General features: G+C 33.5%; 10 protein-coding genes and 1 non-coding gene across 11 annotated transcripts in view; 5 read left to right on the plus strand and 6 right to left on the minus strand.

Annotated features, from left to right (window-relative positions):
• NAEGRDRAFT_47456 (uncharacterized protein) overlaps window positions 1-545 on the plus strand; it is a gene marked incomplete at both ends in the record, with an annotated part of 2,373 nt that extends 1,828 nt beyond the window's left edge. The window contains one exon of the mRNA XM_002679698.1: window positions 472-545. Within this exon, the coding sequence (XP_002679744.1) occupies window positions 472-545 (74 nt within the window). The remainder of the gene's footprint in view (window positions 1-471) is intronic.
• A 242-nt stretch (window positions 546-787) lies between these two features.
• NAEGRDRAFT_65065 (uncharacterized protein) lies at window positions 788-4,868 on the minus strand (the record flags this gene model as incomplete). The annotated part of the gene is made up of 4 exons (XM_002679832.1): window positions 788-919; window positions 1,008-1,333; window positions 1,490-3,921; window positions 3,970-4,868. The coding sequence occupies 4 exons, from the start codon at window positions 4,866-4,868 to the stop codon at window positions 788-790; spliced, it is 3,789 nt and encodes a 1,262-aa protein (XP_002679878.1).
• Window positions 4,869-5,558: 690 nt separating this feature from the next.
• On the plus strand, window positions 5,559-7,215 carry NAEGRDRAFT_57439 (uncharacterized protein; the record flags this gene model as incomplete). Its single annotated transcript, XM_002679699.1, has 1 exon — window positions 5,559-7,215. One exon carries the CDS (start codon window positions 5,559-5,561, stop codon window positions 7,092-7,094), a length of 1,536 nt encoding a protein of 511 aa, XP_002679745.1. The 3' UTR covers window positions 7,095-7,215.
• A 67-nt stretch (window positions 7,216-7,282) lies between these two features.
• NAEGRDRAFT_65067 (uncharacterized protein) lies at window positions 7,283-7,879 on the minus strand (the record flags this gene model as incomplete). The annotated part of the gene is made up of 1 exon (XM_002679833.1): window positions 7,283-7,879. The coding sequence occupies one exon, from the start codon at window positions 7,877-7,879 to the stop codon at window positions 7,283-7,285; it is 597 nt and encodes a 198-aa protein (XP_002679879.1).
• Window positions 7,880-8,075: 196 nt separating this feature from the next.
• NAEGRDRAFT_65068 (uncharacterized protein) lies at window positions 8,076-9,913 on the plus strand (the record flags this gene model as incomplete). Its single annotated transcript, XM_002679700.1, has 2 exons — window positions 8,076-8,134; window positions 8,233-9,913. 2 exons carry the CDS (start codon window positions 8,076-8,078, stop codon window positions 9,911-9,913), a joined length of 1,740 nt encoding a protein of 579 aa, XP_002679746.1.
• Window positions 9,914-10,247: 334 nt separating this feature from the next.
• On the minus strand, window positions 10,248-12,185 carry NAEGRDRAFT_57440 (uncharacterized protein). The gene has a single exon (XM_002679834.1). The coding sequence runs from the start codon at window positions 12,142-12,144 to the stop codon at window positions 10,264-10,266; it is 1,881 nt and encodes a 626-aa protein (XP_002679880.1). The 5' UTR covers window positions 12,145-12,185; the 3' UTR covers window positions 10,248-10,263.
• Window positions 12,186-12,726: 541 nt separating this feature from the next.
• On the minus strand, window positions 12,727-13,749 carry NAEGRDRAFT_47461 (leucine rich repeat protein; the record flags this gene model as incomplete). The annotated part of the gene is made up of 1 exon (XM_002679835.1): window positions 12,727-13,749. One exon carries the CDS (start codon window positions 13,747-13,749, stop codon window positions 12,727-12,729), a length of 1,023 nt encoding a protein of 340 aa, XP_002679881.1.
• A 98-nt stretch (window positions 13,750-13,847) lies between these two features.
• On the plus strand, window positions 13,848-13,918 carry NAEGRDRAFT_t180. Its single transcript has one exon. It is a non-coding gene; the product is annotated as a tRNA-Trp (tRNA).
• A 2,295-nt stretch (window positions 13,919-16,213) lies between these two features.
• Window positions 16,214-16,980, plus strand: NAEGRDRAFT_57441 (uncharacterized protein; the record flags this gene model as incomplete). The annotated part of the gene is made up of 1 exon (XM_002679701.1): window positions 16,214-16,980. One exon carries the CDS (start codon window positions 16,214-16,216, stop codon window positions 16,958-16,960), a length of 747 nt encoding a protein of 248 aa, XP_002679747.1. The 3' UTR covers window positions 16,961-16,980.
• A 3,132-nt stretch (window positions 16,981-20,112) lies between these two features.
• Window positions 20,113-22,833, minus strand: NAEGRDRAFT_65072 (uncharacterized protein; the record flags this gene model as incomplete). Its single annotated transcript, XM_002679836.1, has 1 exon — window positions 20,113-22,833. The coding sequence occupies one exon, from the start codon at window positions 22,831-22,833 to the stop codon at window positions 20,113-20,115; it is 2,721 nt and encodes a 906-aa protein (XP_002679882.1).
• Window positions 22,834-23,384: 551 nt separating this feature from the next.
• On the minus strand, window positions 23,385-24,545 carry NAEGRDRAFT_38446 (uncharacterized protein). Its single transcript, XM_002679837.1, has one exon. The coding sequence runs from the start codon at window positions 24,528-24,530 to the stop codon at window positions 23,403-23,405; it is 1,128 nt and encodes a 375-aa protein (XP_002679883.1). The 5' UTR covers window positions 24,531-24,545; the 3' UTR covers window positions 23,385-23,402.
• Between the last annotated feature and the right edge of the window lie 461 nt (window positions 24,546-25,006).

The raw sequence follows: 25,006 nt of genomic DNA on the forward strand, positions 1-25,006 counted from the left end.
AAGATTGAATCATTTGTCAAGTCATTGGGTTACAATGAATTTATTCCATTTGCTAAGGAAAGATACACAAGAGGTTCTCTTGATATTTTGGACTATTCCAACTCTCACTTGTTCATTGGTACCAAGTTTGTTGTTATGTGTAGAGATGAATTCATTAATGAAGGTGATTATGAAAAATTGCAATCCTACTTTACTGATAGAACTATCATTTCCATCTCTAAGGAACAAAGAATGTGCAATTGCATTAACGGCCTTATTGAACTCCAATCTAAGGATGGAAAGATTATTCTCTTTGCTTCCAAGCTTTCTTTGAATGTTTTGAAGGATGAACAACTTGAAAAGATCAAGGCATCCGTAGACGAAGTTGTCCCAATTGATTTGAGTATTCTTGAATCGAGATATCACGTTTCATTGAACAACTTGATTGCTCCACTCTTTGTTGAATAAATATTTATTTTCTCTTTTTTTTAGGAAGTACAATCTCCTGTTTCTCTGAAGAACCTTGCATGAATGTTGTTTCACTTCTCTTGATTGCTACTTTTTGAGAATTGAGGTATTTTTCATGATCGTATTGTTTTACAAAATCTGCAATTTCTGAGCTTCCTTTTTTGCAAGCATAATCTTCAACTGATACTCCATACTTATAATTTCAACATTTCAAAACTGTTGTTTCAAAAACTTACACCGTTCATACTATCTTTTGAAATTTTCCCTGATTGAAGTAATGCCTTTACCATTTCTATATTTCTTTTATCGATAGCAACATGAAGAGCTGTCTATTTGAAAATTAAAATTCATTCAATTTGAAAAAACTTACAGCATCTTTGTCCCAACCCAATCTAGAAATATCTGCTCCTCCATTTAATAAAACTTTGACAACCTCGATATGTCCATCTGAAATAGCTCTCATAATTGGTGTCTTTAATAATTAATTCGACAACTCATTTTCAACTTACATGCTAAATTCTCTATTAATTCCAAAATAAATTCATTACAATCCAACTTACTCCATAAATACTCTTTGGATCATGTTGATTAATATCTACTCTATTCGTACTGATACATCTCTTCACCTCATTTACATCTCCAATTCGGCATGCAGTCATTAATGATCTCAACAATTCAGTTTCACTCTCCAAATATTCTTCCTCTTCGTCCTCCAACACTTCATCCTCTCCATCATCAATATTTTCGGAATTTTCATTTTCCTCATCACTTAATTCAATTATATTTTCATCACCATCCTCATTGGTATTATTTGAAAGAGAATTTAATAGTAGTAAATCATTGGCAATTTCCGAATCTTGCAGAGTAAAGGATGATATATTATTCACTGTTTTATTTTCGCTCATTTTTTTTGTTTTGGAAATTAAAAACTTTGTAATCATCAAAATAAATTAATATTGTAAAAGTTGAGGAATTTCATCCACAACCTTCTTGTCTCCTCCTCGTTTGGTTAATGATTTGAATTGGTTGGTATAGTATTTACATTTCTCTTCATTATTCATATTTAGTTTGGCTAATTCATAGTAAGCTGATGAACAGTTTGGATCCACATGAATTGCTTGTTTAAAATCCATTTCTGCTGATTGAAGATTATTCATATCCAAATAGGTGTTGGCTCTCAATATGTAACATGTTGTGTTGAGTGGATCGAGAGTTATGCATTGAGTGAAATCAATAATTGCCTTCTCCTTTTGTAAGAGAACATTCTTGTAGAGGAGAGCTCTACTGTGAATGGCAAAGTAAAATCCTTCTGATATTTCAATACATTTAGTGTAGCATTCTTCTGCCTTTTCTGGATTTTCTGACTTGTACAGGGAGGCCATGTTGTACCATGCCTTGTAACAGTTTGGATCCAGAGAAAGGCACTTGTTGTAATCCTCAATAGCAAGTGTTAGGTATTCTTTGGCTTTGTCCTTTGTTTCAGGCCTATCATCAAGAGCTAAATATTTACAGGCATAAATATTACCTCTCATAAAGTAGGACGCATGAGATTTCTTTTCTGCCTTCTTGACAGATTCTGAGAGAATCTTCTCTGCATCATCTGGTCTATCTAGGTCAAGATAGAGCGTTGCCAATTGAATGTAGGCATTATAATATTCGAGATCGAGACGCTGGGACATCTTTTGGAATCCATAGGGATCATGCAGAGATGGGTTGATTTGAATAGACTTGAGCAAGTCTCGTTCTGCCAATTTATACAATTGCTCATCTTGATGATGGACATATTCCAAAATTGATCTGATAAATTCTTGCTTTTCCTTTTCTACCTCATTTTCACTATCTTCAATGGACTTGGATGATTTGGCAGTAGATATGGAACTGTTATCATTACCAAGTCTATAATTCAAAACTAGAGTTTCAGAACGAATATTAATTGAAATCTTTCCATTTCTTGGATAGAATAACACTCTCTCGTTTTCTTTAACTCCATCAATGATTTTCCTGATAGATCCTAAATTTCTTATCATTGCAAAATTGTTGGCTACTTTAGAATTGGCATCTCCAAGACAGGTGTAAAGATCAGTAATCGAAGCTATATCAATACCTGAGAATACTGCAAAATTTTTCTTGTAATAGAATTGTGCCAATCCTGATTCTTTCACAGTTCCAATCTTTTCCTCTTGTGTTGACTTTCCAAATAAAAGATGGTACTTGAATTTATACATCCAGAGTACTCCTCTCAATAAATAGGCATCTGCACAGTATTGGTTCATTTCTATTAATTTCATTAAATCTTTAAACGCAAAATTAGCATATTTGGCGTATCTGATCTCGTCTCCTCTCTTTTCCAGTATTGAGTTGGCAGCTGTTAAATATAGAAGAGATCTAAACAGGTACGAGCTAACATTGCTGTACTGTGGATTCAACTTGATACTCTTGGTATAATCTGATACAGCGTTAACCATATCACCTACTCTAGGATTATGATAGAAAAGACCTCTAAAGAAAAATGCTTTGAAATCCTTTGGCGATTCTCTTATGAGTATGTGATAAAATTCTTCTGAAATATCCTTTCTTTGATTGTATGATTTTGGTGTACCTGGTTTGAAATCTTTAAGAGAAACTGTTGAGCAGAGAATTTTCAAAAAGTTCTCAAATCTTTGTCCGTATTTAAATGGTTTTTCGACTGAAACCTTTTCCTTTGTTACATTTCTAATCTTTGCCTTGAGTGATTGCATACCACTCTTCACTACCTTTTCAACTTGTTTTCTACTGTTATACCTTTGAAGAATATCAATAATTCCCAAAAAATAAATTTCCTTTCCATCAAGAGAAGAGCAGTAATTTTTCTGTCTTCCACTAAATGATGTATCGTCTGGTTGTGGTAATCTGAACTTTGAAACCATTCTATTTTCCTCGGATGACCTTTGTTCATGATTATGAATACCTAAGAGAAGTGAGTAATCCATAATGTCATTCTCCTGCAGGAATATAATATCATTTTCGAGTCTTCTATAAAAGTTTTGTTTTAGAGTAAGGTTAAGTTTGACATCTCCCTGATTGATATCCTTATCTTTTAGAATTGGTGATTTTTTCTTTCGTTCACTCTCACTAGCCACTCTTCCAGCAGTACTTCCTTTCAAATCGTACTTTCTATGTATCGTCAGTGGTGTGAAAAAGACATTATTCATTACTATAAATCTGTACTTTGTTTGTTTCAGCGTAATTTCAAAAAGTAAGTAGAAATTACTGAGTAGAGTATAGGGATTCTTTTGTACATGTTTGTGATAGTTTGGTAGCATTTCCAGAGCTGTTGCTAATTCTTCTTCAGTTACGGATTTCAGCAGATATCCAGTTGATTTTGTAATAAAGAAAAATGCACCAGATTTACCTGGAGTTCCCACTCGGGAGTAATTTCCTGTATGACATCCCATTTGTTTTTTAAAATCAAATTCTGAAACTTTGAATAATTTTCTATTGAATATTTCAATATCTAAATTATTCGAAACTTTGAATACTTACCTTAAATGTTGGAAAACAGAGGGGCAAAATACTTTAAACTCAGCTCCAATATCTCTAAATATATAAACCTCATCAGTTGAGTACTCGCTTTCTAAGTCTTTAATTTCTTGATCATCTTCATCCAAGCTGATTTTGTGAATAAGACGATCAGTTCCTCTATTAATAATTTTCATAATCTCGTAATCTTTATCAGAGCTATTGACTTCCTCTCCAAGTTTGTTCTGTGAATTTTCAATCAATTCCTGCATGTTTGTCATGTACATGTCTGTTTTGTTTTCCTTTTTCAGCAGTGAATTTAATCGTTTCCTAAACTCTAGAGAGTTTCCTCTACTTGCTCTACTTGTTTTCTGTTCATCTGTTCGGGAAGTTTCCGTAAATCTATCTGTAACAAATGATGTTGAATCAAATCGATCCATCCTAGTTGTTTGTTGTAAATTGATTTTAGGAACCTTGACAGCATTCTTTTTTTTCTGAGCTTCCTGTGAATCATCGTCCACCAAGTTGGCTTGTGAATCAGACATGGGTATAGAATCATAATCATTCCACTCTTCATCCTCTTCATCTATTTCAGATCCACTTTCGTCATAACAAGTTAATAAATCCTCATTAAAACTTTCACCAGCTTGTGATGATATTTCAGATTGGACTAGAGCTGTTGTTGTTGATGGTGGTGGGAGAGGGTCAACAAGAGACCTTGGAGTTGTTCTCTCATTCGAAACTCCATCCAAAATAATCTCACCAATATTAGTTTCGGAAGCTGATGATCTTCTCTTGTTGGAATTTTCACTCGAACATAGTGAATCTGAACTGGACGAACCTCCTTCTGCTTTCTTTGAATGTTGATATCGTCTCTTCCTATCCGTTATTAAATTTGACGTAAGACTTTTGTCACTAATCATTATAATTTACAATTTCTTCCAATTATTACTATTTTACAAATGTACATAAATCATAAACGCGACTAATATTCCATCAACAAGTATATCTATTAACAATTAATAATAATAATATTAAACCTATGGATGATCAACAAATAACAATAAAGATGATCTTTCTTATTAATGATGAAATATTCGCGAATATTAAACTACTAATACAAAAAAACACTGCAAGTAGACTTCTGATGTTGATGATTTATATAAATTCTTAGCCAGAGAGTCTTTGTGTCGCTTCTTCTTTAGAGAAGACTAGAGTGAGAGGCTTTTGAATTTTTTCTTTCGGAAAGACAGCGCAGGATAAATCAAGATTGTTTTTTGACTTTTGGATACGGTTTGCAAATGAGCAAGATGAGAAGGTAATGGGAACAAGATAATAGATGAGGGTTGAAAGAGTTTTTTTGAGATTTTGATCAACCATTGAGTTGATTGTTAAGATTGATGAAATTGTAATCAAGAAAATTGATCCGTGTGAATTGTTTATGATGAATATTAATTGTTCAATATTATGGAATGAGTAGGAATGGATTGTAATTGGTGTCAAAATAACTGAATGAAAAAAAGTTGTCCATTCATTCACATGTTTTGTTCAAATATTCATCAAAAAAGAATTTGTTGCTTCCCGCTAAAATAAATTTTAAATTGAAAAAAAAAATGTCTACTAGTAATAACCGTGCATCGCTATCAAATAACGATGAAGACGAATCGCCAACTAGACTCACCATCAAAGAATTGAAGAGCATTCTCACAGAACACGATGTTGAATTGCCTGCTCAAGATAAGAAAAGAGACTTCTATGTTGACCTTTATAACAAACACATCAAATCTAAAAAACGTAAAAATGATGAAGTAAATGATGAATTAAGTGATGATGAAAATGAACCAGAACAAAAGAAGGTCAAGTCATCAACAGAAGAAGAACCTGCTGAATCTTCAACAACAACAACAACAACAACTGAAGAAATTTCACAACCTACTGTGGAGGAACCAAAAGTTGCAACACCAATGGCCGAAGTTAAAGCCAAGGTTCAAAGAAAGACCAAATCATTTGCTCCAAGCTCTTTGGAAGCTGAAACCCCACAAGTTAAGGTTTCTGATGTAAGAAGAAGAACAGTCGGAAACAGAGATTTGCAATATAGACAAAGACCAGCCAGAAATGAGATCAATCAAGGATTATTGCAAACTCCTGTTAGCAGTAATAGAGCTCCACCACCAACCCCACTCTCACCAACTGATTCTACTTTGGTTCAAGATATTAGACCTTCTGAAATCGATCAAGAACAAAATACTCTCGGAAAAGTTTTGACTAGCATTTTGATGGCATCTATTTGGGCTCTCTTCTTCTTCTGTGTTTATTTATTCTTGTTCGGACAAAGAGATCCACATTTACCATATGGTGGAAGATATTGTCAATCCGAAGATGGTCTTTTGCAACTCAAGCCTCGTGATAATTGTTTGCCATGTCCTGAAAATGGTTATTGCTCTGATGGCAGACTTGTTTTGTGTCAAAAACCATACGTCATTAAGAATGCTGTTTGTGTAGAAGATAGTAGAATTACTTTGAATGCTCTTGAATTTATTACTGAACTTCAAAATGAACTTTCTTCCAAGTCTGGAAAATTCATTTGTGGAAGAGCTGAATCAAATTCAACATCTTTGGAAGATATTAAGGCTAAATTGACTGTTAAATTGGCTGGAAGTGGCGTTGCTGTTGAAGATGTTCTTGAACAAGTTACTAAACTCGTAAAGAGCTCTCCACAAAACTTCCAAATGAATATTGCTCCAGTTGAAGGATCTGATAAGGAAATGATCTTCTCACTCAACCCAACTCTTCCATTCGACTGTAGAATCCAGAAGGCTACACAAGAAAATAAGGGTGTGATTATCACTATTTTGACTTTGGCAGTTGCCATTCTCATTGCAAACTTTTATAAGAATAAGGTTGAAAGAGAACAAAATGATGTAGAAGATCTCTTCCGTATCTCAATCACTAGAATTAGAGAAGAAGAAGAAATTATTGTTGAACAATTAAGAGATGAACTCAAGGAAAAGTATGGTCATGAAATTGATGTAGAAAAGTATTGGTCTCGTGTTGAAGATTTGCTTGCTTCTGACAGTCGTTTGTCTCAAATACCAAGCAATAGTGGAACTGCTTACCAATGGGCTGTTGCTACTGACGAACAAGAATAATTCACTAAATATTTATCACAACCTAGGTTGTTAAACCTCTAGAATGATTAATTTATGTTGATTACAGTGAACATATAGTTGTTCACTCCAAATCATTGTATATTTCTAATAAATTTCACTTAAAAATTATCTAATATTTGAAGCTGTGAGCTATTTGATGTACCTTACAAAGAGAGGTTGATTGACTGTTATTCTCTCCTTACTGCCTTGATGAATTTTTGTAATTGTTTTGCATTCTCAGTGAGCTTACCATCATTCTTGTACAACTTCTTCCATTGACTCCAACCTCCCTTCAAGAATTTAACTTTTGGAACAATTAAATCTCTTTGAATGGGATTTTGATTTTCAGGTAGATTTGCTGTTTCTCTAATCAATATATCCTGAAACAATTTAGCAGCAGTTGGACCTCTCATTCTACAATAATAACAATGAAAAACAACCAATTTAACCATCTCATCTTCACCAGAAACAATATTCTTTCCAATTCCAACATTTCCACCTTGAGTTCTCAATTGAGAAAGTAATTGTTTAGCAATAATGGATTTATCCTTTGTTCTAGCCTGCATAATTCTATCCCTATTATATTGAATAATAGAATTGACCAATTCTACAGCCTTCTCTTCATCAAAATATGGAATATTTGTTGATCCGATAATATTTCCTCCTTCAAAGTCGGCATCTCTAACATCAATGACTCTGACAGAATGTGGTGCCTCTTGTAGGAGTGCTGCAAGTTCAGTGGCTTGGATTTGTGGGATGCTAATATGAAGATCTTCTGAAGACATTTTTTTCAAGTTTGAAATTGAAAATAATGTTTCTCTTGTAATCGATTTTTATTGGAAAGTAGAATAATGTTATATTTGGCAAACTCAATTTCGGTTTGCTTCGAGGTTACATTCCATTAATTTTTATTTTGTAATTTAAATATTTTTTGTAATTCTCTAGTATATTAATATTTAATATTTAATAATTTAAAAAAAAATGGATAAGAAACATTTGGTGCTGATGGGTCCGCCAGGTGCCGGAAAGACAACCACCAGGTTCGTATTAATATTAAGAATTTACCATCTTCATCACCATAATTATCGGAACAACTTTTGTTTGGATATTAAATTATAATAATAATTTGATAATTTAGTAAATTATTGGGAAAATTATTGAACATACCAGTCTTTGATATTGATGATGATTTATTGGAGGTTGTATGGAATATGCCAGTCTCTGAAAAACTTTCTCAGGTTGGTGAGGAAGGCTTTATTCAAGCTGAAGGAAAAGCCTGTTTGGAATTGAGGATGGAATCATCGGAGCCTACATTGATTGCTCTGAGTGGGAGTGTTCCTCTTCATAGGGATGCTATTGAGAATATTAGAAAACAGGGAGTGGTGATTTATTTGGATATTCCTTCGACGATTATTGAAAAGAGATTGCATGAAATGAAGGTGGATCGAATTGTTGGAATGAAGGAGGGACAGACATTGGCCGATTTGTTGGATTATAGAAAGACGTTTTATGAACAGTTTTTTGATGTGAGAGTGGCTTGTTCTGTGGCACAACCTGTTGAGGAGGTAGCTCAGAGAGTTGTTAATGCTTGGAATTTGTATAGGAATGTGAATGGAGAACAGGATTATGTTAGTACGAGAGGAGGTCTATTGGATGCTGGAGTTTCATTTTCACACGTTGTTACAAAGGGTTTGGCTTTGGATGGAGGTCTCTATGTTCCAAGAGTTTTGCAATCTTGTTCATTGAATGAGTTGGCATCTATGGCCTTGTTAAAATCATATCAGGATGTTGCATTGAGAGTTTTGGAAAAATTCCCACTTGGAACAGAGTTAACCTCACAAGAATTAAGAAAGATGATTGACACTACTTATTCCACATTTTCACATCCAAGTGTTGTACCACTTTCTGAGAAAATCTCCCCTGAAAAACATCAATATCACATTGAATTATTCCATGGACCAACGGCAGCGTTTAAGGATGTTGCCCTTCAATTAGTTCCTAAACTATTTGTTCATGCCAAGAATCAATCAGAGGAATTGAAAAACTCAAAATTCTTAATACTTACCGCAACGAGTGGAGATACAGGAGTATCTACAATGGAAGGATATAAATCAGAGGCCGAAGCAGGTGTCTCAGTGCTTGTGTTGTATCCTCAGGGTGGTGTAAGTGAATTACAGGAGAGGCAAATGTTGTGCTCTCAAACTGAAAATATTCGAGCTGTTAGTGTGAAAGGAAATTTTGATACTTGTCAAACAATTGTAAAGGAAATTTTCTCTGATAGAGCGCTAGCAACAGAGTTGGAAAATACTTTTGGACTCAGACTTTCAAGTGCTAATTCAATTAATTGGGCAAGAATTATTCCTCAAGTTGTTTATTATGTGACAAGTTATTTGGAGCTTTACAAGAGGTCTGTAATCAAACTTACTGAACCCGTTGATATTGTTGTACCGAGTGGAAATTTTGGTAATTTACTTTCTGCGATATTTGCTTGGAAAATTGGATTGATTTATGTGAACAAGTTCATTTGTGCCTCAAATGAAAATTGTATATTAGCCGATTTTGTAAAAACAGGAATTTATGACATTAGGGAAAGAACTTTACAAAAGACTACATCTCCTTCAATAGATATACTAGTATCTAGTAATATTGAGAGACTCTTATATTTGATTTGTAATAATCCAACTCAGGTGGCTCAATACATGAAACAATTATCAGAGGAAAAGTGCTTTGAAGTCTCTCCAGAAATTAAGGAATTTTTACAAACCAAGTTTGATTCATGTACTGCTAGCGAGTCGCAAGTTGCCCAAACTATTAATTAGACTTTGAAGGAAAGCAAATTAATTATTGACACTCACACAGCCGTAGCTCAATATGCAGCCAACAAGTTTTACAATAGTCAAATACCAATGTTAATTGCATCAACAGCACACTGGAGCAAATTCCCAATCAGTGTACTTCAAGGTATCAAACCTGAATTACAAATATCGGATCTTTCTTCAACATTTGGAGAATTGGGCAGTGTACTTGCTACAAACACCAAACCACACCCAAATATTTCTCAAATTTTAGAAAAGTCAGCTGTGCAATCTATTAATCTTATTGATAAGGATGAGGTGGTAATGTTTTTGAAACAATTAATACAGAAATAGATTGCATTCAAATAGTTTTCTTAATTTTTATTTTCGAGTGAATGAAGTTCGACTCTAGATGAACTATTACCATAAATATGCTTGTTGCTTTCTGTAACTGTGAAGCTGACATACTTGTCTACGTTTTTGTATTGGTAATATTCACCAATTAATGTCAAAAACTGTTCATTAGCAATATAATTATCTAAAGGTTCCACTTTAACTTCCACTTGCTCTTCTTGTCTCTTATTTCTGTAAATATTTAACAATACCTTGGCATAATTTTCCTTAATTCTATTAAAATCGAATAATAATTGCAAAGGAATCCAACTAGTTCCAAATCTACTTCCCAATAAATATCCTAAAATAGCACCAATGGTGTCTGTATCGTAACCAAGGGTCACTGTTGATCTCAATAAAAGATTTGGGAAATTATTGAAAATGTCAGCAGAATCGTAGGAAGGTGTTGGTGTTTCAGGAGTTGATTTGTGGTAATGGAAGATAATTTCTGGATTTTCTGGTAGTAAAATACAAGCAATAGCATGCATACCAGCCAAGAGGCAGAAACCTTGATTAACGTGAGCTCTCATATTCTTCTTTTCTGGTTTGTAAACTCTGGCAAGGTCACTAATCTTGTTTCTCAATTCTACCAACAATGTGTTTTCCTTTTCTGTAGCTCTCAAGGTCTTAATAATGACAAAGAGTTCTTGTAAAACTTCAGAGGCAGCATTGACTGATGGTAAGGTCTTGTAAATCTTCCATTTCAATTCATTTTCTGGAGTTTTGTTAACTACTTGATTAGCATTAGGAACATAAGCTTTCTTCTTTGGTTTCTTTTCTTCTTTCTCTTGTTCTTCTCTTTCTGTTGTGATTCTAGAGTTATTCCACCATTTATCTTCTGCCTTTTTAACTCTATCAGCCAAGTTATCTAAAATCCATTCAATAGCCCTCTCTTGACCCAATTTAAGGAACATGTAAGCACATAGAGAAGTAGCAAAACAAGTGGCAGCTCCTTCAATTGTGGCATGTGTTGTCAAATTTTGCTCGAATGAAAACTTTTCAATCATTTGAATTGCCTTTTCATCATCACTTTCGTGGGAGAAGAGAGAAAATACAGCTGTAGCAATGGCACCTCTCATAATACCACCGATACCACTTGATGAAGAACCAGCTTCGTGAGCTGGAATATTCTTTTTGAGATTTGTGAATGCTTTAGAACTGTTGGCTCCATAATCTCTAAATGCTTGAACTCCTCTACCAATTTCTTCAACTTGACCACTCTTCATTGGATATTTACATGAACAAGTTTCAAATCCTCTCACAAGCCATTCACCCCAAATTTCACCAAAGTATTTTCCACTTGGATTCAACTCACAATATTGTACTATGGAATTAATCAAGGCCATTCCCTGTTGAGTATCGTCAGAGTGAATACCTGGGAATCTACATCTGGATAAGAATGATTCAAAAGGTGACTTTTTCCTCTTATTCTTCTTTTCATCACTTTCGGTCGATAAAGTTTTCAATTTTGAACTGATTAAATCATCACTCGGAAATAGAAAATCAATTCCATCCTTTGTTATATTTTGCAATTTCAATGATCCATCATTTCTCTTTTCAATAATCGTTTTAAAATCGAATAATTTCAACATATTTTCATCACCAAATAATTCTTCAATTTCTTCTTGTCTCCAACCTTCCACTGGACAACCAATTACATCTCCCCAAGTAACTCCAAACAATGCACCCAACATTCTATCCTCCTCATCATTCAATTCCAAATCACTCAACAAATTGCTTGATTCCAATTGTTCAAATTTTTCATTCGCAATTTCCTTGATCTTTTCCGAATGGAATAAAATCCCAATATGTTTAAGAAATTTGTTCTCTGATTTTTGATTGTTATTCTTGTTGTTGATCATCTTATTTTACAAGTGTGCGGATCAGAGGCTTTGATTTTGTCGCTTTTTTTTTTGAAAAGTTCATTGAAAAGTTTGGCGGGAAAGTTTTTAAGCAAATTCGATTTCAAAGTTGAAATTGAAATTTTCATGCAATTCAATTCGAAGGAAAAGTTGAAAGTAGTTAATTGAATTTGAAAGAACGGAAGTGAAATTCCGTGTGTGTTTTGTAAACTGAAGAGATGGTTTCATGAAATTCAAATTCGAATAGTTTTTTTAGTCCAGTAACTATCGTTTCTGTCTAACTCATCTGGCATTTCAATAGATTGAAAGGCTTCTTTTCCACTAAGAATTCAGATTATGGCTAAAGCCAAGAAAAAGCAATTAAGGTCCAGTGCTATCATATTTCATTTATTATGATCAATGTTGGCTACGGCCATATCACGATGAATGCACCTCATCCCGTCCGATTTGAGAAGTTAAGCATCGTCGAGCCACATCAGTACTGAGGTTGGAGACAACTTGGGAACCTGTGGTGCTGTAGTCTTTTCTTCTTTTGCATCAATTGTTGTTTATTCAAAATAACATTGTCCCAAGTGAAGTGATCTATTTTTTATTGAGGAGTGCAAGTTCACTGACAGAAAGATAATTTCTATTAATGTTCAGTTTAGTCAATTGTTGCATTTCTCCTAAATATTTAGCTCCAGCAGGTCCAATTAAATTATTGCTAATATTGAGAATGGTCAATTTTTCCATTTTGCTTAGATATATAGCTCCTTGATTGCCTATCTCATTAAAACTGATATTCAGATTCGTCAGTTGTGGAAGTTTACTTATTAAATCAGCTCCGTTATCATAAACAAAATTCTTTGAAATGTCCAAAACTCTCAAGTTTTTCAATTCACTCAAATATTTAGCTCCCTTGTCGCCAATATTATTTCCATTGGTATCAAGACTAGTCAATTGTGACATTTCACTGATGAATTTTAATCCTTCATTCGATATTTGATTTGAACTAATATCTAGAATTGTCAATTGACTTGAAATTTCACTAATACTCTTTGCACCTTCCATGCCAATCATATTATTGGAAATATTGAGAGTGGTCAACTGTTTCATATCACTTATTGATTTAGCTCCTTCAGGTCCAATTTCATTTGAGTTAATTTTAAGATTAGTCAATTGGTCCAATTTTGATAAATATTTAGCTCCCTCAGGTCCAATATTATTTTGACTAATATTAAGAAAAGTCAATTGATTCAATGCACTGACATATTTTGCACCTTTATCATCAATCATTGAACAGTTTCGAATATCAAGAAAAGTCAATTGTTTCATCTTTCCAATAATTTGATAAAACATTTCACCAGGTTTTCTTTCAACACAAACTCGAAATTGAACAATATTCGATAAAAACCGACTCGGAAGCAAATCATCAATGTGTTCTCGTTTTTTTTCAAATTTCAATTCAAGTTTCGAATACCATTGAATGACATTCATCCACTGTTTAGAGACCAATGCATAATTCATCACAATAAATTTAAAATCTTGATCGCATGATCTGAGAATTTCATAAATTATTTCGTCAGGAAGATTGTTTTTAACTGCTGCTTTCATGTTTTCACTCATTTTTTCAAATTCGAAATTGACATGATTTGTGAATTAAACTTTACCTAAGGTTTGTTCTACAGAAAGAATAAAAGGTGTATTATTCTAAACTTAATGTAGGGGCGGTGGTGTAATGGTAACATCGCAGCCTCCAAAGCTGTGGCCGGGGGTTCGATTCCCCCTCGCCCCCTACATTTTAATTTTCCCAACATTTTACTTGATGCGCACTAACAATTAGACCATTCATCCTTCGTTTACATAAAATTTATTGTAATTTTTCATCAATCAAGATCGTGTTGTATTAACATCGGTTCAAAATAATTCCATCATCTAACCTTGATTAGTCAATAAGCCAATCCATTTGATCAATTTCCGAAACTATTTTCTCTGAATTGGACCATCAAATCAACACGTTGTAGGACTCTCGATATTGTTAGGGTAATAAAGAGAGATTACAACTTGGTTGACTGCATCATCTACACGGATGCGAAATGGAGAAGAGCATTTTTGGTTTTCTTCAGGTTAAACTGTTTCTGTATGCGAAAATCAAAGCTTTGAAGTTTATCCAATTAATCCTCTGTAGTGTGTGCTTGCATATATTTGTATATTGGATTTTATACAATGAAATTGTAATCTAATTACTGTAGTGGTAGATTATTCGTGCAGAAGATAGCTAGTGAGGGTGTTTTTCCACATTATCTTGGCGAAGAGGTAATATTTCTTTAGGTCAAACTTATTCGAAACAAGATTGCCTAGATTCGTCTGCTAATGGTCATGTTATCTAGTTACTGTAAATGATGAAGATGATATTATTAAGTAATTAAACATTCTCATTTCCATCTCATTTCAATGATTTCTGAATGAGATTTCATGCTTTAAATTATTAGAAACGTTTCGTATTTGGATAAAAGAAAATTTTGTACATTTTCAATCATCTAGGAATGGATGTCTCCAAACCTTATAAAGCTCCTTTTTTAATTGGTCATTTGGGTGAGAAAATTACTTTTGTGAATGTGTGAAAACTTTACAATAATTTACAGTTGGTGGAATAGTTTACAGTGTGTGGAATGAACTGGTAAGGTCACTGTTCTGTAGTTGATGATTACGTTCCGCTTTCAAACAGAGTAAATGAGTAAACGTTTATTCGATTCGAATAACATCAGTTAAAGAAATTGAGTCGTGCTAAGAAGTGTTGACAGCTGGCAGTTTCACTAATGTGTAAAAAGATAGTCATCTTTTACCAATTGTTGACAATTCCTAAAGAATCCTTTTAACTTTTTCACACTTGTGATGATTAGTATACAATATCTTCAATTCGAAATGATTCTCGACACGCTTAAATGACCCTGCTCTTTCACGATGCTCAAGAGAATCATCCTGCCGCTCAGAATCCTCAATATTTTTTACAATTTCACTTCTCAATTGTATACGAAACTGAAAGAATCCACATTTTACAATCAGAATCAGACGAATCATAAGGATGCCATTGAGCAATTAAGAATCGCGTATCATCACCATAATGATTGTAAGGAACACACCCAAATTCGCTACATCCCACTTTGCCAACAGGACGAATCCAAAATTGTGTCATTCCAAAACAAGTCAATTAAATCCCATTAGTGAAAAAAGAATCCAAATTGACATGAAACCAATTAGCAAACAGATGTTGTTGAGATGAGAATCAGAAATGTAGCACCAAACCAAACACAACATATCAGAGATACAGAGTTTTAGATTCACAGAATTTAAACTTGGACTAGCTTATGAAAATAGAAACACTTTCAGATTACGTTGTGACGGTTTGGATTCGGTTGGGTTACTCCTGCAAGTCATCCAATTCCTAAAGTGAATGTTTGATTGTGTTTGCATCTCATGAGTTGATGGAACGAAACTATGAACTGTTTTGTTATGTGAATGAACTATCACATAATATTCGAAACCTTTCTCTTTTCTTTCGTCTACTTGTTTGTTTACATACAACAACAACAAGAACATGATAAATGCATCAATTTGTAAAGCCAGTATAGACAGTACTCACCTGAATTCGTTCGAGGATAACCAAACTTTCAGATAATTACAAACTAGATCAAAGGACCGTACCTTCATGCCAAAACAAGTTTCACAACCCGGGGAAAGTTAACCGCCAACAGGAGGAATAACACATTCTAGCTGTTTGGCAACTTTTTCCCAAAACTTTCTCTATACCCACGAAATTTGCTTCAAACGTCAACTGCCACAAATCTAGAAGATAAATCGCAAATGTCATGTCTAGAAACATTCATACACACCGACGCACCCTCTTGGAATCACCACTGAGTCGGCAAACACACGAAAAACTATTTGAATTTTGCATCCATTTGATTATTGTCATCATTAAAAAAAACAACAACACATTCTTCTCTAGTTTAGTCAATTAGAGAATTAAACAAATAGATTATCCTAGTCCCTATTTTCAATACTTTCATATCTGATACTACCACTAACCATGTCCATTCTAACATTTAATGAACAAATGCCAATTACTCAACACCTGACAGGTGTCAATGTTGAATTTAATGATATGAATCAAATATTTGAACTGTTTGATAATGAATCATTTCTACCATCTACCTGTTCCCAATCTAATAACTTTTGTACATTAAAAGAGTCAGTTTCGATAACTAATCCAGACGAAACTCCTTTACTTTCTCCATTCCAACAAGATAGCATGAATTTGATTGAACAAATCAATAATTTATTACATTATGAAAGAGTTTCGTACTCTGCAAGAAAGCAAAGTACAGATATTGGCTTATTACAAGATGAAGAACTGTCAGAAATCAAAAAGTATTTCAATCATTCACCAATAATGCCAAAAGAAGAACCAGTGCCCACAAAAGATGAAATTTACAGACTCATTGATATTGAATTGAAAGATGTTCCTTCATCACTTGGTCTTGTATGGTCATCATTTAACATGCCAAATGCCAACACATCACAAATGTCTAATATTCATCCTAACAATTATCAACAAACTTTTGAATGCTCCTCCTCACCTTCATCAACAGCTTCAGTTGCGCAGTCCCCAACCACTGCCTCATTACCAAAGAAAATTTCCAAAAAGAGAAAAAAGTCACCTGCCAACAACAAAACTACACAACAACCATACAGAGTGCGATTTGGTCACAATCTGTTTGAAGAAATTGTGTTTAAGAAATCAAATCCTAATCAAAAGTTTATTATCTTTAAATAAATTAACAAAACATCTTTTCACATGCTTTAGTTTCTTCTAGTTTCGAATAATACATTTGTATTCAGTTTCTTCAACATGTGTGAATTGTTTCTGATACAAGATTTTATTCAAGAGAGAAATATCTCAAAGTTAAAGAATACGCACTTATTGAACTGTTTGTGTGAAGAATTCAATTAAACTCACAAGAAATAACGTTTGTGTATACAAGATTGGATGCATACCTCCATTTTTATTCGATAGTTTACCAATTTCTGTTTGATAGACCTCTTGAGATTGTGCGAATTGTTATAGATTTATTGAGAGAGAATCTCGACGAAACTAATCTATCAACTGTTGCGGCAATTTTCTTACCAATATTAACTGATTTCTTTCGTATTGTCAATATTCGAAGTGGGAAACCATGTCATGATGGAATGCGTATCTTCAAGGTTTCAATCTCTCTCACACTTTAGTAGAATACTTTCGTCTTTTTTCAACAACATTCCAATAAAATTCATTTCAACCTTATTGAACGATGGATTACGTTGGAGAAAAATATTTACGCACATCCATTTTGGTTAGTGAATACGAACAGGTCACAGATTCACAAAAAATCAAGTTCACTTATTCTGCTGACTTGTTTCATCAACTTGTTGTAAGAAACTACAGTAAACTGTAAAACTGTAGATGAGAATTTTGAAAAAAGTTGATTATCATTGTAATCTTTAATTCTCATACTCGTACATTCGGTAGGGGTACGCCTCCAACTTATTCAACTTTCGAATAAGAAAGTTCTGATCCAAAGTGGAAGATTGCTTACCTCAGAGTTATCTCAATTTGTGAGGCAATGACCAAAAACTTATAATCTTCTCTAGGATAACAATAATGCGCTAGGAAATAATCCAAGATTTGTAGAGTGTCTTTAATTTTTCCTTTTTTTCCTTTCTTTGAAGGATTCGAATAATGTTACTGGAAAATGTGCATGTTTGGATAATATTGGAGGAATTTAAATGTGCAGTAAGCACATGGATGAATTACAAGATTGAAGATAATCCAATATATGTATTCATGCTTACTGTACTTTCGATATGGTTATTGGAAACAACAGTGAAACTCTTTTCGAAAAGATTGATCTTCAAGATTCAAAGATTGACCTTGATATCTTTGTTTATTATGGCAACTAACCAAGTGCATTATCTTTCTCATTTTTGCGTAATATTGCAATTCCTGGACTTTCGAATAGTGTAAAATAGAATGTAAGATTGTTACAAGGTTTTGGAATAATTAAATGCGCACTTGTGGTAGATTCTCATTTCCAGTTCAGCCAAATCTTTGAACAAATCTGTTCGAATCCTTTCTCGTCTTTACTGTAGATTTCACTGTAGTCAATTATGCAATGATTGTAAAGTTTATACAAGTTGACATTGTAATTGGGGTTCGATGAAGATCCAGGATTAAATCTCGCTCTACTATTAGAAAGTTAGCTCGCACTCCAAATTTGATGAATGCACTTAAATAGTTTAGTTTCGGCAAGTGTATGTTAATGAGTGATGGCGTCAGTACAGCTATCAGGAAATTGAAATACTTGGTGTATAGTTGAAATCCATTAAGAATCATTTACAGTTTTTTTCAACTGAAGTGGGTGAAAGGATTCGCTCGTTGTACATTATTCGAAACCTGTAAATTAAACATAAAGGAAAATCTTAATTTGCAATAAAAATGGTAGCATTCGGCTCGGAATGGTGCTAGACTCCCGGGTATCAGTGAATTGTAGTTTCAGCTATTCTTTTAGCCTGTTTCTTCTCCTTTCGAATAAAATCTAGATACCTTTAATACAACACGATAACTCCAACAGTAACTACATAATGAATATTTCATGCTATCACAATTCAGAAGATAATCCATCAAAGATATTTTTCTGCTCTTTCTACAACCTGTCTTGTTGCCAAATGTAAACAAGACGAAACTTGACTAAATTGCATTTTTGTGAAGTTTAAACTTGGGTGCACATACTAGTTTGTAGCTTTACACCAATATTTTTGAGATACGAACGGAAGAAGTCGTACTAATTGGTAAAGATTCCCATTCACTATTGGAAAGGATTCAAAATCCCTCTCGAATTCGATGTTATTGAATAATTCCATTTAATTTTCATGAAACAAGTAAGGAAATGAGAATATATCCTTGGTCGATTATGGATGTGCTGTCATTTTACTGTTAACATTATTATTGAGATTCGTCTTCGAGTACAGAAAGTCCAAACTTACTGTAGTTTTCGAAAATTGACGAAACAAACTAAATTAATTTCAGAATAGTCTCAATTCTCAGTACTCATAAAGTTTGAAGAATTTTAGTTAACTGTAGATGATGAAATGGTAAAAAACTGTAAATTACAATTTGTAGATTCTCTTCCACATACGAAAGCGTAGGTCGAAAGTTTCATGCAACAAGGAATTTTTAGTTTATGTCACAAAACTCTTTAACATATCTTTCAATTTTGGAGATTGATAATTTTTGTGTATGGTTAAACAAAATTAGAACATTAGATGGCCTATACGAAACCTGTGTAAGGTTACCGAAAGTTTGAGAAGATATGTGAACGAAAGCGAGTAAACTGAAGTGATGGACTAAGTAAGCTGCTTACTGAGCAAAAGATGAAGGAACAGACGAAAATTCGAATAGAATCATTCCATTTAATTTTGTTTTTATCTTTTGAAAAAGTTCATTAATTGAGGATGTTCAATGCAAATAGGTTGACTTAATTGAGGTTGAGAAAACTGTAGATTTGAAATCTACAGAAAATCTTTCTAATTGTTTCGCCAGTTCCACGTTTGGTGTTCCGTAATGTTCAGTTTCATTTATTCGAAAGTTACAGAATATATCAGTGATCCAAGATAATGGATATTGATGCATTCCCAAAATATTGAATCCATCAAACTGTCATCTTTGTTAAATGTGTTGGACATACAATTATGTTTACCTACCATTATAGAACATGTGATATGGTTGTAATCATCTAGTAGCATAAGAAAGGAAACTAATCTTGCGCTGTGAACTAAACGAACAATGAACATAATCCTTTCAATCTACAGTTATTTCTTTACCAATGTTTAATTACAGTTTTTTATTTGAGGGTTTTTACAAACTGGTTGGTTGGTTGACCATCTTCTCACTTAACAATCCATCAACTCTTTCAACTTGGGATAGAATCCCAATAATCCCTCAATATCAATATGGGTATGTAAATTAGTCTGTTCTCTTATAATACTAGTCTTATTCAATCGTTTCAGGAAATCTGCATTATATCTTAATTGATAATGGGCATGCATTAGACATGAAATGTTAATTTCCACACATTGAGTGATGAATTCCTCATTGCAACGTAATTCTAGAACAGCATATTGAAGGGCAGTTTTGTCGTGGCGAACAGCTTCCAGGACTAGCTCTCTATCACTCCGTATTTCAAATGATCCATATTGTAATGGATTATATCGTTTTCCATCTGGTGTCAATTTCACATTTTGAACTGTATTCCACATAATTTCTCTATCCTTCAAGAAACAACAAGTGGCAACAAATTGAATTGAATCTCCATCATTTTTGACAGCTGCCAATACAACCTCTCTGTCAAGCTTGAATTGGGGTGGAACATGATTCAATACCATTCCATTTGTTGTAACGGATTCCAAAACAAAGTCACGATCATTTTGTAACTCTTCACTCGCATATAGGAAAGGAATTGAATCAGTTTTCATGGCTTTCAGTAGTATTTCCTTGTTGTGTTTGAATTCATTTTTAAATTCATCAGAAATGTAAACTATTGATTTTCCATTACTTTCCAATGCCTTCAATATAATATCCCTATCACTTCTCCATTTGAGTGGAAGTAATAATAAATCAAACTCTTTAGGGGAAATTTCCATGATAAATTCCTTATCAATCAAATCGTATGGTACATATCCAATATTGTTCATGCTATTATTAACGGCCTTGATAGCATGCTTTCTGTTTCTTTTTACAGAATCAGGAAAAAGAAGCAGTAAACTCTCATTTTCAATACTTTTCACAAATGTAGAATCATCAATTTTTTCCATCATTTCTTTCTGTGACGAAAGATGCTGTGTTAATTTTGTTGCTACAGCTTTTGTAAACAACTCCAAGTCATGCATCAAATGCTCTGAAGCAAATCCCAGAGAAGTAGGTTCTGAACTAATGGCCTTCTCTACAATTTCCCTATCACTTTTCAACTGTTCTGATGCATGTTTCAGTAAATATCCATTGAATGAGACAGCGTTCATGATAATTTCTCTATCTTGACACAGTTCTTTTGAAATAAACTCAATAATACAAGGACTAACCTTAGAAACCTTCAAAACGAAATCTCTATTACTTCTCAATCGCTCGCTTGCAAATGAGAAAAATTTATAACCAGAATTTGAACATGCAGCAGCCATAACAATCTCTTCATCATCTCTAAAATCGGAAGCAAACTCTAAATTATTAGATGATCGCTTACAAGCTTCATAAACAAGCTCTCTATCCAATATTTCTACAAAAATATGCTTTAGAGAACAATACATTCTAATGGCAATCAATGCTAGTTCTCTGTCACTACGTAGATATTTGGAAGCATATTGAAACTCATCACCATTTTGTTGAATAGATGTTAGTACTATCTCTCTATCGTTTTTAAAATCTTGGATAACATTACGAATAATACCTGAATTTTTCACGGATTCTAAAATGAGTTCTCTATCCTCTTTTAATTCATAACCTATAAAGGGATAAATATCTGAGCATGAATGCCTTATTGCTGTCATTATAATTTCTCTATTGTTTCTAAATTTCTCTGGTATGTATTTTATCATGGATCCATCTCGATTAATTATATCATCTATTAGCCCTCTATCACTCCTTAATTCTTCTGATAAAAACTCAAAATTTCCAGAATCATATAGTAAGGCCTTGGTTACCAACTCTCTTTCAGAACATAGCTCTTTGGAAGCCTTTTTCAACGCATCAGGATAAATTCTTACCGCTCTTATAATTAATTCTCTATCATTACTTAAACTCTCAGGAATTAGATCAAGAACTTTTTCATTGTGTGGCAGTAAATCCATTAATAATTTCCTATTGTTATAAATATCTTCACGTCCAACCTTTTCAAGGCAATCCGGATCTATTTCAATAAACTTCAAACAAAGATCGTTACCTATGTTTCCTTCCATTGTCATTGAAAAAAAATGACTATAATCTGTAAACTTTTGAATCAGCCTCATTCTGAAATCTTCATCTTGTGCCAAAGGATAGTTGCAATATCTGATATAAAGAAATACTTGATATGCTGATGATGCACAGTCGTAGATGAAATCAGGGTTATCTTTAAATCTATTTGATAAATTAGTAACGATGCTCAATTGTTTTTTGAGTGCTATTGAAACTATTTCATCATCCTCTCGGATGTTGATAGGTGCATATGATAATGAGTGTGGTGATGATTTTACAGCTTCTATGGCGATTTCTCTGTCCTGCTGGAGATTCATTGTTAAATAATTGTAGCAATTACCCTTCAATTTAACCATTTCGAGAACAAACTCTCTATCACATTTGAGTTCTGTAGATGCAAAATCAAAAGATAATCCTGAAGTTCTAACAGCTGATGATATAATCTCTCTATCATTTAACAACTCCAAAGGGGCATACTTAATTGCCAAATAATAAGTTTTCACAGAAATTAATACCAACTCTCTATCAATCAAATGTTGTGGTACGAATTTAATGGATGATCCCTTCTTTTTAACAGCATCCAAAACAACCCCCCTATCATTCTTCAATCGTGGTGATGCAAACTCAAGAGAATTAATATAGCTCTTCACCATCTTCCTTACAATCATCTCATCATCATGAAACTTGTCAAGAAATTTAAAAAAACTACATGGGCTATTATATGTTCTATCCCTTGCAATCATGATTATCCTCTCAACGAACTCTCTATTACTCCTCAATTCCTCGCTCACAAACTCTACAGCACTTGCATCAACTTTAACAGCTCTAAGAACAACTTTCTCATCATTTCTCAAATTTTCGGATGCAAACTCCAACAATGAACCATCCTTTTGCAGTGCACGAAAAAAAGCTAGCTTGCAATCATTGTCAGGAAATGGATTTTGTTCAATGTATTTCCTATTGAATATTGGATCATGTTTCAATTGTTCGATGTGTTTATATATTTGTTCGTTCTTTTCGATTCTTGTGGAAGAAACTTGTTGAAAATGGTTAAGTGCTAATAAATTACAATCGTGAGGATGATGATCGTAGGAAAACTTGTTGGTCAATTTATCAAAGGCTACAATCAGCAAATCAGTGAAGGATAATTGATGCATTTTTTTCAGGTTGGAAATTGAACATTTTGTAAACTGGAATAACAGTTTAGTAACAAACATTTAGAGTGTAACATGGAAGTTTATTGTTTCAAACATGCGTTGAAACCTTCATTTAATTCTTCATGATCCAAATATTTACCAATGAAAACAAGCTTGTTTGTTGTGTCATTATTCTTCCATTCACCAAAGAATCTCATATCTAAAAGACTGTGAACAGCTTGAACAACGAGAGGTTTTGCTTCTCCTACATTGAGGAATCCCTTAGTTCTATAAATGTCCAATCCTCGTTCAGTCAACAAGTCCAACAACCAATCCTCAAACTTTTCCTTATCAACAACACCAGGTTTGACAATGGCATATGAAGTGACCTCAGCATCATGATGGTCATGCTTGTGGTGGTGATCATGTTCTTCTTCATGTTGATGTTCATCCATTTCCTTCAACAAGTTTGGATCCATATTCAAAACTCTATCAATGTCAAATGCACGAATATTCAAAATAAAAGACAAGTCAATCTTGGAATGGCTAGTTTCACAAATTGGTGACAAACCATTAATCTTTCTAATCTTTTTCAGAACCTTCTTCTTGGTATCTTCATCAATGAGGTCAACTTTGTTTACAATAATTCTATCAGCAAAGGCAACTTGATCTTCAGCTTCATTTTCTTCCTCTTCTTCTTCTTCTTCCTCTTCGCCATGTTTCTTTTCATGATGATGGTGATGTAAATGTTGAATAATATGCTTGCTGTCAACCACTGTAACAATACCATCAAGATAATATTCATTTCTCACTTGTTCATCAAGATAGAAAGTTTGAACAATAGGACCCGGTAAAGCCAAACCAGTAGTTTCAATGCAAATATAATCAAACTTGTCCTTCTTTTGTGATAACTTGGTCAAGGCTCCGATCAAGTCTCCTCTCAATGTACAACACAAACATCCATTACTCAATTCAACAACTTCTTCCTTTGATGTAACAATAAGAGCATCATCAATCGATACTTCACCAAATTCATTTTCAATAATTGCAATTCTATATCCATGATTTTGAGAGAGAATATAATTCAATAATGTTGATTTACCTGCTCCCAAAAAACCAGTCAAGACTGTAACTGGAAGCTTCTTTGGTTTAGCTTGAGTAACAATAGGTTGTTGTGTAGCTGATTCCGATGATGATGTAGTTTGTTCTAGGTCGTTTGGTTTTTGCATCTTGTTGGCTGGTTCTTCAAGAGTTTGATGACTTGTATCGTTGTTGCTTCTTGTTGTTTGTTCTTCTTCTTCGTGTTGTCTCTTGGACATGAGAGCGACAAATTTTTATTTTTTAACCAATTATTTTCCAATCAAATTTGGAGAAGGGGCGTAATTGGTTTAAAAATAACAGCAGTGGGTATTTTAAACTGCTGGTTCAGTGGCTTTATTGATGAGGAGGCGGGCAAATATTGAATAATATTTTGAATTTTTATTATTTAATGCCTGTGTGGTTTGTCTTTTTTGAAGAGGTGCTTTTTGAAAGACAATTGCAGATGCCATACAAGATTTGTAATCATCCATTTTCAAAAGGGTTCCGAGTTCTATTGTAGAGAAGGTTATGAATCATTATTGAAAGCTCTCTTGCGTTCATTTCCGTTATTCTAAGATTTTTCATTGTTATTAATAGATCTCTTTAGATAAAAAATTTTTCTCTA

This window comes from Naegleria gruberi (genome assembly GCF_000004985.1).
Source record: "Naegleria gruberi genomic scaffold NAEGRscaffold_12, whole genome shotgun sequence".
In the NCBI taxonomy this organism is placed as follows: Eukaryota; Heterolobosea; class Eutetramitea; order Acrasida; family Naegleriidae; genus Naegleria; species Naegleria gruberi.